At 51.5% G+C, this 11,543-nt stretch overlaps 1 protein-coding gene across 1 annotated transcript in view; it reads right to left on the minus strand.

Annotated features, from left to right (window-relative positions):
* Positions 1 to 9,383, minus strand: part of ATP1A1 (ATPase, Na+/K+ transporting, alpha 1 polypeptide) — an 18,289-nt gene extending 8,906 nt beyond the window's left edge. The window contains exons 1-11 of the mRNA XM_014534532.1: positions 9,265 to 9,383; positions 8,416 to 8,475; positions 6,391 to 6,594; positions 5,103 to 5,216; positions 4,573 to 4,707; positions 4,357 to 4,474; positions 3,498 to 3,766; positions 2,561 to 2,759; positions 2,220 to 2,329; positions 645 to 779; positions 28 to 220 (exon numbers count right to left, since the gene is read on the minus strand). Of these exons, the coding sequence (XP_014390018.1) occupies positions 28 to 220; positions 645 to 779; positions 2,220 to 2,329; positions 2,561 to 2,759; positions 3,498 to 3,766; positions 4,357 to 4,474; positions 4,573 to 4,707; positions 5,103 to 5,216; positions 6,391 to 6,594; positions 8,416 to 8,475; positions 9,265 to 9,294 (1,567 nt within the window). The 5' untranslated portion in view covers positions 9,295 to 9,383. The remainder of the gene's footprint in view (positions 1 to 27; positions 221 to 644; positions 780 to 2,219; positions 2,330 to 2,560; positions 2,760 to 3,497; positions 3,767 to 4,356; positions 4,475 to 4,572; positions 4,708 to 5,102; positions 5,217 to 6,390; positions 6,595 to 8,415; positions 8,476 to 9,264) is intronic.
* Positions 9,384 to 11,543: the final 2,160 nt, after the last annotated feature.

Here is an 11,543-nt window from a genome sequence, read left to right on the forward strand (position 1 = left end):
CGCTTTGTCCCCAGGTGCTGCACGTACCCAGCACGCGCTCGCCCAGGCCGCCCAGCTCCAGGTAGGCGTTCTGGAAGGCGTCCTTCATCTCCTCGTCCAGCGGCTGCTCCTTGCCCTGGAGCAGGATGGAGCTGCAGCGGTCCAGGATCCTCTCGGGGGCCCCCTTCATCACCAGCAGGTGCCGGGGCTCAGCCGTGTTGGGGTTCTTGTGAATGGACAATGGAAAGGAAGGGTTGTTCAGATGAAAAATTGAGGCGCTCCCTTACCAGTTAGTATTTGTTACGGCAAAAAACCAAGACCCCTTACGTTTGAACTTGCCTCACACCTCGTAACATGCTCTGAATTCTACAGAAAAGGCCAGCACGGTGACATAGTCACACATTGATGACACGTGTCGACAGACAACATTCCCCTGAAGGAAATGTGTCACTCACCCTACTGAAAGTCAAATAAATTAGGGTTTTCTAGGTGTAGTCAACGGTAAGATACAAAGCGAAGGCTTTCATAAACAGGGTGAACGATTCCCTTTCAGGAGACATTGATGCTCGTCAAACGCCCAGAGGGAGACGAGTTCTTCCGTGGTGCTCTTTGTTCCCCTCTCTGCCCCTCGCCCACCGCTCGATCCCCCTCCCCCAGCTTCAGACCTGGTACTTGTTGGTGGAGTTGAAGGGTATCTCGACGAGTTTGGGGTACCGCTCTCTCATCTCCTTCACGGACCCGCAGCACAGCTCGATGCACTTCAAGAGCGCCGACTCGGAGGCGTCGCCCGCCACCGCCCGCTGTGGACACAGACGGCACCTGTCAGGTTCCCCGAAAATGCTGCACCGAGGCGCCACCCGGACGAGGGAAAACGACCAGGAATGTGTCCCCGTCTCGGTGGGAGGAGGGGAGGGCGGGGAAGGAGCAGCCGCTCAGACGCAGGTTACCAGGCCGGTCACACGCCCACACCCACATCGTTGTCTGAAGGTGTCACCTGCCCTCGGGAGAAGGAAAACACACCCTTTCTGGCCTACTTGAGCCTATTCATCTTCCCCTGCTGAAGTCTCAAAGCCACCACCGTCCCCAGACTCGTATTTCTGGTTACGAGCCTGAAAATACCCAGTGAGAAAGCACACACTCGAGCACTCCCACTGCCCAACAGTTTGTGCAAGCACATGCCTTGGGTCCCGGCACCGGGAACACACGGTCCGAGTCAAGGGTGAAGCGGAGGACTCTGTATTCCAAACGGCTGCGGGAAGGTATCCGGGCCTGATGGACCCAAACTGAGAGGCACTACCAGACCCAACAGTAATACCATCAGCCAACGTTCCAGCTGAAACCCACACCTAAGGTAACACAGCTTATACCACCATGAGCATGGCCCCGACCCCTGACATGCTGGGAAATACATCTCCAGCTGCCCTTCTGGGGCTTTTAAACCAGGAAAGATTTGGTGCTGGTGAGTCCCTGTGCTTGAAGCCTAGGGAATTTCTTCTTTGAAGCAGGAGGGGACAATGTGTGAAGTTTTATCCCTGCTCCCATCAGAGAAGACAACCTCCTTTAAGAAATGAAAGAGCCTATCGGCCCAGCAGAAGCCACCTCTCTGACCACTGGGTCTCTACCCAGAGCTGCCACAGGCGGCGTGGCGTGGCCAGGACGAGCCAGCCCGGGCCTCCATGTCCCCAGGGACCCTGTGCAGCTCCTGCCTTCCTGACACTGTCTTCACCGGACATCCCAGCGACACCTCACGATTAGTGAGCAAGCTAAGGACAAAGAAGATGAGAGACACAGCGGGGCTATTTTAAGAAAATAAATGGCTTAAGGGATTTACTGGAACCTCCTGCACCCTAACATGCAAATGCGATTACGGAGCCGCCCGAGCAGCCCTTGCCACCCGCCAGGTGAGGCGACGGCCTAAGAAACCAGGATAATACAACTGGATTTTATCACCGAGGTTTGCACGGAAGATGGCCTCTCCCCTCGCCCACCCTCCTCCGGTCAGTTTTTACTGCAGATTCGCTTTTCCCCAATGGGCTTCGGGCACAGTAAGTGCTTCAGGATCTACAGGCGGCGAAGGTGCCACACGGCAAAGCATCGCCTGGACCATCTGTGTCCCACAATGAGCAGGTGCCTACGGGCCACGGAGGCCACGTGCTACCTGAGAAGAGCACTCACAGGTGGTCCCTGTGTAGGACCCCCCCCGCCCCCCCGCCTGAGGGCTAGGGCACTCCGGGGCGTACCTTCAGGATGGGCAGGTTTTCCTGGTTGGCCTGGAACACGGCCCTGTTACACAGGCCTGCGATTCTCGACAGGGCGAGCCAGGTGGCTGAGGACTTGTCGAAGGAGACACCTGACGGGACCGAGACAAGCAAGTGATGCATGAACGTCCCATAAAAGTGGAGTAAGTCAGGTTTTAGGAATTTTCCAACCACGTTTGTATGACAAATTCAGTTTTTCTACTGACATGCAAAAAAAAATAAAAGAGGAAAATCTACACCCTTGACTCCTTACAAAATGTTTTTAAAAAAAAAAAAAAAAAGCAGCGTGGACCACTGAGGCTGCCGCGTGGGGCGGGCCTTACCGCTCTGATTCTCCGTCGTGTCGGCTTCGTGGATCTGATTGTCAAACCACATGTGGGCCACCGTCATGCGGTTCTGCGTCAGGGTCCCGGTCTTATCGGAGCAGATGGTGGACGTGGACCCCAGCGTCTCCACGGCTTCCAGGTTCTTCACTAAGCAGTTTTTCCGGGCCATGCGCTTGGCAGTAAGGGTCAGACACACCTGCAGGGCGTTAGGAACCCGATTACTTCAGCCTCAACCGAGTTGAATTCTAAAATGGTGGCTGCACCCTCACGTAGAACTGTGTCTAAGATTAGCTCTCCAACCTTCCTCTGAAGTCAGAACAAATAATACTTGTTCCAGCCCTAGCCAGTTTGGCTCAGTGGACAGAGCGTCAGCCTGCGGACTGAAGGGTCCCGGGTTGGATTCCGGTCGAGGGCACATGCCCAGGCTGCAGGCTTGATCCCCAGTGAGGGGCGTGCAGGAGGCAGCCCATCAATGATTCTTTCTCCTCACTGATGTTTCTGTCTCTCTCTCCCTCTCCCTTTCTCTTTGAAATCATAAAAATATATTTAAAATAATAATAATGATAATAATTGGGCCATGTATAGGGGGCTTTCCCTCCCCCCAAATAAGCAAGATATTAAGAAAAGCGAAAATAGCCAGGATTTAGCACATCCGGTTCCCCCACTCAACCCCAGGTTCTCCTTTCTCCGCTAGGCTGTTCTGGAACATGTGACAATACAAGAACAAAATTCATGCTTCTGAATTACTATCATCCACATGAAAACACCCCGAGGTCCCCCCACTGCCTAAGCCCACCATGTGGCTCTGGAGAAAATCTCTATACAAATGTGTGCAGTAAAACCTAAGCGGGTGGCCCCCAGGAGGGGGGTGGCCAAGCCTCACACTCATGGGGGCTGACCTGAGCCGACCCGACCCTGTGCGACAGCCTCGTACCGTGACGGTGGCCAGCAGACCTTCGGGCACATTGGCGACAATGATTCCGATGAGGAAGATGACGGCCTCGAGCCAGGTGTATTCGAGGATCAGGGAGAGGATGAAGAAGGACACCCCCAGGAACACGGCCACCCCCGTGATGAGCTGGATGAAATGTTCGATTTCTGCAGCGATGGGCGTCTGGCCGCCTTCCAGCCCAGAGGCCAGCGTGGCGATTCTCCCCATGACGGTGCGGTCTCCGGTGTACACGACGATGCCGCGGGCAGTGCCTGGAAAGTGGGGAGGGGATTGCACCAGAGGTTATCAAAGAAGCCACAGCATTTGCAGGTACCTGGCATGGTTAAAGACAGAGACACACACTTTTGCCCAGCTGGCGTGGCTTAGTGGTTGAGCGTCGACCTATGAACCAGGAGGTCAGGGTTCATTCCTGATCAGGGCACATGCCCGGGTTTTGGGCTTGATCTCATGATTCTCTCTCTCTCTATCTCTCTCCTTTCCTCTCTGAAATCACTTTTAAAAAAAAATTTAAAAGAAGAAATACATCTTTAAGGGCCGGCTCTTTGGTGCTGTACGCTGTTTGTTTGAAACCACGGAGACTTTGGCAAAGGGATCTCCGTCCCTGGGAGCGGCTCCGAACGCCGAGCAGGAGGCGCGCAGCCGCAGGAGGGGCGGGAAGGGGAGGAGGGCGCAGGCTCCCTGCCAGCGGGCGAGCCCCTCGGCTGCGCTTGACCGAAGTAGTCAGAAATGGAGCCAATAACGTGAAAACAGAAAACCGTGTCTGGGATTTTTTTTTTTGGTTTTTGTTGCTAACGACTAAGACAAGCGCCACGCCGTGCCAACGGTGCCTCCCAGGGTCTACCTTCAACGCAGTTGGTGGAAAAGAAGGCGATGTTCCTCGTCTCCAGGGGGTTTTCGTGTGTGAAGTCGGGAGACCTGGTCTGGGGCTCCGACTCCCCAGTCAGCGAGGAGTTATCCACCTGTCGGCGAGGACGGGAGTCAGTGCCGTGAGGGTACAGGCCGGCCATGGGCTGTCCCGCTCCCAATGCCCACACAGGAGGGGCCTGTGCCAGCCTACCTTGCAGCCGTTGGCAGAAATGATCCTGAGGTCAGCAGGGATCCGATCCCCGCCTTTCACTTCGACCAGGTCCCCAACCACCACCTCCTCCGCGTTGATGCTCATTTTCTCACCGTTGCGGATCACCAGGGCTTGCTTTGGGAGGGGAAAAGTTTACACCATTAAATCAGACAAACATGATACCAACAGGAAGGTAGTGTCAAAAAAAAGAAATCAAGCTACCCAATGATCTGTAATTCTAATCATCCGAACGCATAACAGGTTATCATTTTTATTCGCACTAACAAAGACATCAACCTTTTTATTTGTCCAAGTGACAAAAGCTCGCTCAACAGCTAAGAGCTGGTCCTCTCCTTCCCATGGTACCTGCTCCCTCTCCGTCCACTCAGAGGGAAGACAGGCCTGTCTGGGGTGGGAGGTGAAGCACCCCCCTCTCCCATAGTCACTGAATTCTTAGGAAAACCAGACCTTCACAGGAGCTCACATTCCTGGGCTAAGTCACCCCAGGGGACAGGACGAAGCAGCGGTACCTGCGGAACCATGTTTTTGAAGGATTCCATGATCTTTGAGCTCTTAGCTTCTTGGTAGTAGGAGAAGCAGCCGGTGATGATGACGACAGCAGACAGCACCACACCCAGGTACAGCTAGGGAGGGACAAGCACGTTAGCGCCGCACGGCTCCGGGTAAAGGACTGGGAACATTCAGCCAATTTTTGATGGACTAAAACCCAGATTTTTAACAGGGATCGAGGCTTCAGAAATCGAGAACTCGGGTCTTCACATTTATATTTCTAAAGACCATGTCCAGGAGAGTCCCAAATGGAGTCACACAGACACTGGGTCACTAACTGGATAGACTTTTGGAAATAATATTCTGATACAATTTCCCCTGCTTTATCGAACTAAGGATATTCTTGGAACTCGTGACTTTAGAAAAATAGCTAACAACCTGTCAGAACACGTGTAATGTGCCAATCAAGGTTCAAAGTGTGGTCTGTCATCTAGTGAATGGCAGCCAGACCCAGGCCGGGACCCGCGCAGGCCCCCTGTCATAGCAGCAGCACCACGCAGGGCAGCGCGCAGCTAGCAAGAGCCTCCACAGGACCGGAGATGGAAAGAGAAGCCTCAATCGCAGGAGCGATGGAGGGGCCTTGAAGGCAGCCATAGCTGACACTCCTTTCCACTGGTGTTAAAAGCCATCCAGAACCTAGCGGCAGCTGAACATGAATGGGCAGTGAAGACCTAGAGCAGGGCTGGGCAACCCCTGGCACGCGTGCCAAATATGGCACGCCAGTAACTTTTGCTGGCACGCGAAACCCTCTCCTATAATCTTCCATTTACAATTGTGAATCTTTGTTCTCAGTGACGAATTTTGTTAAGTCTCGTAATAGGGAGTAGCCTGCCGGATGAAAGTAGTAGCTCGTGCATATCTCTGAAGGTCACGAAATATAAACCTGATGTAAAATCTCTGTCATCAGTGATGCAGCAGCAAAAGTCCCACTGATAATATCAAACGGAGTCATAAAGTTTTCTGTCGGACTATCAGTGTACATGTATACATTAAAAAATAAATGTATTTTTCATCATCATATTCTGGGTTTTTGTCGCTCGAATGAATTATTTCTTTAAGGTTCTTCACATACGTACACCTTAAGAGATACCAAGTAGGCGTAACATGTTCTCAGAAAATTAGGGTTGGCATGCAGAAGAATTTTGAGTCAGATTTTGCTGGTTTTGGCACGCACTCACAAAAAGGTTGCCCACCCCTGACCTAAAGGCTGCCTAACGTGCACCCCACGCGCAGGAGTGCGGGACTCACATTGTCGTTCTGAGGCTCCTCTTCCGTGGCAGCTTGGATGCCATAAGCCAAGAAACAGAGAATGGCTCCAATCCACAGCAGCATGGAGAACCCCCCGAACAGCTGCCGGCAGAACTTGACCCACTCGGGGGTGGTGGGAGGGGGAGTGAGGGCGTTGGGACCGTCGCGGGCCAGGATCTCGGCAGCTCGAGCAGTGCTTAAGCCCTGAGAAGGAGAGGAACAGAAGTGAGACACACGGCTCCAGCCCCTGACGAGGCACTGCACCCACCCGGGAGCTGGAAAGCTGCAATGAAGGATCTGGAGGGAAACATTCCCCGCGCCAAGGCAAACCCCGGCAAATTCTGGTGAGGATCCCCGTCAACAGCCCACGTTTCCCGAGGAACCCACGACATCCAGGCGGAAATTGTTTTTAAAACTGACCCACAGACAAATCCAAGTCCAGTATGCCTTCTTCTAAGTTGTAGATAAGGGATTCATGCTAACCTGCATTTTTTTTCTTTTTTTACCAAAAATATATTTAAATAACTGATTCAGTTTTGCAAATTAAGAGCTTTGAATTTTCTGTATATCGAATTTGTCAGGGAGGAAAAAAAAAACCCCTCTATAAACATTGAAGGAGAAAAAAAAATCTGTAGGAATCCCACCGATTATTAGGTCAACAGCCCTGTTTTAAGTATAGAACTCTATTCTCTGGATGATATTAAAACCATCGTCTGGCGGAAGGGCCCACACACATGCATGTTTTAGCTACACTCCCACCCTTCCCACCTAGGAGCTGGGAAGTATTCAACGGAGGAGTCCACTCTATTTCCTACATGGGCCTTAAAACCAAGATCCCCCGACAGCAGACAGTAGTCACAAGGCTCCGACTACGGGGGGAAAACGTGGTGACTTCCTCACTATCAAAATACCAGGTCAATGGGGGGGATAAGGACACATCTGTAATACCTTAACTAATAAAGAGAAAAAGACATCACGTTGCCCAAAGTGTCTGCGAATACGCAGTTTGGGTTCATGTTACTTTTAATATTTGAGTTAACCCGGGAGGGTGGGGAAAGGAAAGTCAAACAGTAAGGGGAAAATGGAAAGTTCCCCTTTTTATTTAGGACCCTCCCTCCTCGGCCTCGAGTTCATGGTGTGATGATGGGGGCAGCACAGAGCCCACCAGCGGACCTCTGAGCACAGTACACGCCACACCCTGCACCTGGCGCTCCAAACGCATGAACTCGTGTGGTTCCCACGATAACTGTGTTTGGTGTTATTAATCCTGTTTTACAAGAAAAGAAACAGATCCACAGTGTTCGACTAAAATGACTTAGGGTCACAGAGAACAGATTTCATAGGAAGCTAATAAAGTTTAGTTTTATGACCCAGGTGATGTGCTCAGGGCTTGCCTGACGGGGACGGACAGCTGGGCCTCAGGGCCAAGGCCAGGGCACCGGGACCAGCACGCTGCTTAGAATATCTGGATAATTTATTCAGACAGTGGCTACGTAATCGCTGGGATGTAAGTTATTGCCCAGAATTTCTAGTAGTTGAACACCTACTTTAAAGGTTTCTCTGAATTGTGGTGTTTTGGTTTTTTTTTTTAAAGTTTCAAATAAATGACCAAGGTTCTGGCATACTGCAGTGAGCTAGTGGGTAAAGTGCAAAAATCAGAATTGTTGGAAGAGTCGACTCAAGTTAACAAATGAGGAAGAATAAAGGGAAGATTTGTAGTCAAAAGGCCGGGAGTGACACGGCTTTGGAGCTATTCAGTTTCAAATCCTGGGGCTCCCCCTTTTATTGGGTCTCACCCACTGTAAAGTGGGAAAAACGGTAATGTGCACTTTCAAAGTTTCAGGGCGGAGAAGACTTTTTAAAGAGCATATGAAGAAAGCCAAGCTCTGTGCGTGTCACGAAGTAGATACTCAGACGGTGGCTGTCATGTTCCCCCTAGAGTCCCCAAGGTCAGGCCTGTGACCCGGGGGGAAACGTGACAAGAAATTAGGATTTTTGCACAAAAAGTTTCAAACGAGAACATACGCGGCTCAAGTCTGTTCCGTATTTGCGATGAAGTTCGTCCAGGCTCAGTTTATGGTCATCCTAAGGAAAAGCAGAAACGAAAAGCACCATTAAACATGGTACCATCAGAAAGGCTTTGCAAAGAGCATCACCCTGTAATTAGGCTCCGAAAGCAAGGCGCTCTTCAGGGCAGACGCTGGTCTGCTTCCCCACGGCAGCACGGCCCCGCAGCCCCCCACTTCCCAAGGAGTCCCCACGGCAGGAGGGCCGAAGCTCAGCAGCCACACACCTCCGGGGAGCCCCTTCGCCCGAAGCGGGGAGAACCGCCCTGCCTTCCGAGGACCAGGCAGCATCCGTGGAAGCCCCACAGCCCCCAAAGGCCGGGAGTTCCCAGTAATCAAAGCGCAGAAAAGCACAGCCCCTCTGGCTATGCCCCAGGGACCGGATAACATCTCCGACCCTCCAACAGCTTTGGAAATGGAAAGTTTTCTTACTGCCCTCTAATTCGATAAAATCTGCACAAGTGCAATGACCGCGTTGCTTTTAAAATAAAGCAACTCTCGCCTGGCTGGCGTGGCTCAGCGGTTGACCTACGAACCAGGAGGTCACGGCTCGATTCCTAGTCAGGGCACATACCGGGGTTGTGGGCTTGATCCCCAGTGTGGGGCCTGCAGGAGGCAGCCGATCAGTGATTCTCTCTCATCATTGATGTTTCTCTCTCTCTCTCCCTCTCCCTCCTTCTCTGAAATCAATAAAAAATATATTAAAAAAAATAAAGTGTGTGTGTGTGTTGGGGGTGGGGCGAATCATACACTCAAAAGATACAACTACTCTTTAGGAGAACAAAGCCATGTCCCTCCTGGCATTTACCATAGACACTTCTTTCTTCAGCTCATCCATATCCCTCTCCTTCTTGGCCTTTTTCTTGTTGCCATGCTCGGAAACGGCCGCAGGCTCATATTTGTCACGTCCAACCTACAGGAGAAGGCAGGAAGATGTGGTTAGTTATGAAGACTGGAGCCGTTTTTAGAGAGCCATCATTTTGAATAGTCACTGGGCTGATCCTTATGGAAACCGATGCGCTTATGCCGCACACTCAGCAAGGCAATCTATTATGCACGCCGCCTCATAAGCTCAGGGTTCGAGGACCCCGCGGGGAGGTCGAGGCAGGCCTCAGGATGGCCCTGCAGTCACTTCCAGGTGAGGCGTGAGCTACCACTGACCAGCTGGGTATCATCTCAGTGTTTTTCTTCTGTAGCATGGAGATAATAATAGTGCCTCCCTCATTCAGTGTTTTGGAGAGGACTAAATGATAGAATACATCTAGGTACTTCGTTACTTTCAGTTAAATTCCCGGCTTTGCGAAGTCATTAAGTATCAAATTTAAATAATTTTGCCCCCCCCCCCCCCACAAATGCTGCCCTTCCCATCTTCACGGGGAAAGCCAGCCTCAGAGTCCTTAAAACTCGTCAAACGAAAGCGCAAAATCAAGGGGTCCCCACCCCAACCTGCAGCCTGGAGAGAAACCCCCCGACAAAAGTTGCTGGAGATGTTTTGACGTGAGCAGGATGTGGGGAAAGCATGTGCTTTATCAGGGAACTCACAGGGTCCACCCACGCCTCTTGAAAAGTGGAACAATTTCTAGAGAAAATGTCGATTCCCCTAGTTTAAATTTAGCTTGTTGCACACTCCCACCCCGCGTGTGAAACGCTTGCGCTGATCTCCACACAGCCTGGACCTGGTGCTGCCGAGCCGGCGGCGAACAGCTCCTCGTTCTAGGCAGGCCCCCTCCCCCACTACCTACCACCCAAGACAGGCAAAGAAAGGAGGCATCAGGGATGTTCTCAAAGTGGACGCTCTCTGGTGCCAGTACTATTATTTCGAACGTTCAGAGGCACGTGCCCAGCTACTAAAACGAGGAGGAGGAACCTGAGTCCAGATTAAAATTTTATCGTGCTGAAAATAAAATTAAAGAACAAAAACAAAAGAACGCCAGCGAACAGGTATGTTTCAGTCATGGCTGACATGGTCACAAGTAAATACAATACTCGCTTGAAGGGAGTACCCGCTTCATTCCCTACAGGGGAGCCCCGCCCCCAATGAGCCGGTACTGCCCACATGCGGGGACATGCACGGCGTTCCCACGGTTCACCTCTGCAGTGGCCCTCGACCCACAGCTCCTTCCAGCAGAGCGCAGCTCTTTAGTTTCCGCCTTATCTGTTGAGCATGAAGCAGGTCTAAAGATAGCCAGCATTCCTCACATTCCCTCCACTGTGGAGCAACCACAGGCTAGTCCTCTGTGCACACAGCCCCTGGTGCCAGCTGAAAGCAGACAGACTGACAGACTGACAGACAGACACAAAGGACAGGGCTCCCCATCGGAGGGGCCGCCCGTCTACGGCGGCATCTCCTCCCTGGACTTAGTGGGAAAGCACAAGCCTGAAAAAGCATCTGACAGCCACTGACCAGGGAGCCCGAAGACTCGTGTGGCCAGTTTGTATCGATCTTTAAAACACGGCTCATTAGAGCCTCTTTAAGCAAGCGGGACGCCGTTGAAATACGTTTAATTTAAATGTATGAAAATGAGAGTTAAAATTGCTCTCCTCACGAGGGAGGCTTGGGTTCTTTGCAGACTTTCAATATTTTCCACCCCGAAAGAGGGGGGAGAGAATGCTGGAGCAGCTGGGCCTTGGACATGGTCCAAAGTTTTATCCCCATTTTTTTTTTACAAAATAGAACTCTTGCCTGCAGCCTCAGGTATCAATGGCTAAGTCAGCTGAGAACGGAGATTCCCCTAGTAGCCTACCCCCTCATCAGTCCTGCTATTCCAGGCATCCTTTTAACTGAGGACAGTGGTGAGAGACACAGGAAGAATTAACATATGAGGTCCCCCCCTCCCTTGAAGATGTTAATTTTACCCGCTAGGAAACGTGTGTCCAGAAGACCAGACAGTGTATACAATTTATACAATTTGGTTCTTCCCAACAAGTAAAACAATAGGTTAATTGCTTATCTTGATGGGAAGCACATGACTTAAGTCCCTATCAGTCTCCATCATTACAGTTACAAAGCAGAAAAAATTCTGTGTATGTGTGTGTGTGGGGGGGGGGGGGGGGGGGGGAAGGGGGGGAAAATGGTGTATTTGGGGA

This window comes from Myotis brandtii, unplaced genomic scaffold, assembly GCF_000412655.1.
Source record: "Myotis brandtii unplaced genomic scaffold, ASM41265v1 scaffold131, whole genome shotgun sequence".
Lineage (NCBI taxonomy): Eukaryota > Metazoa > Chordata > Mammalia > Chiroptera > Vespertilionidae > Myotis > Myotis brandtii.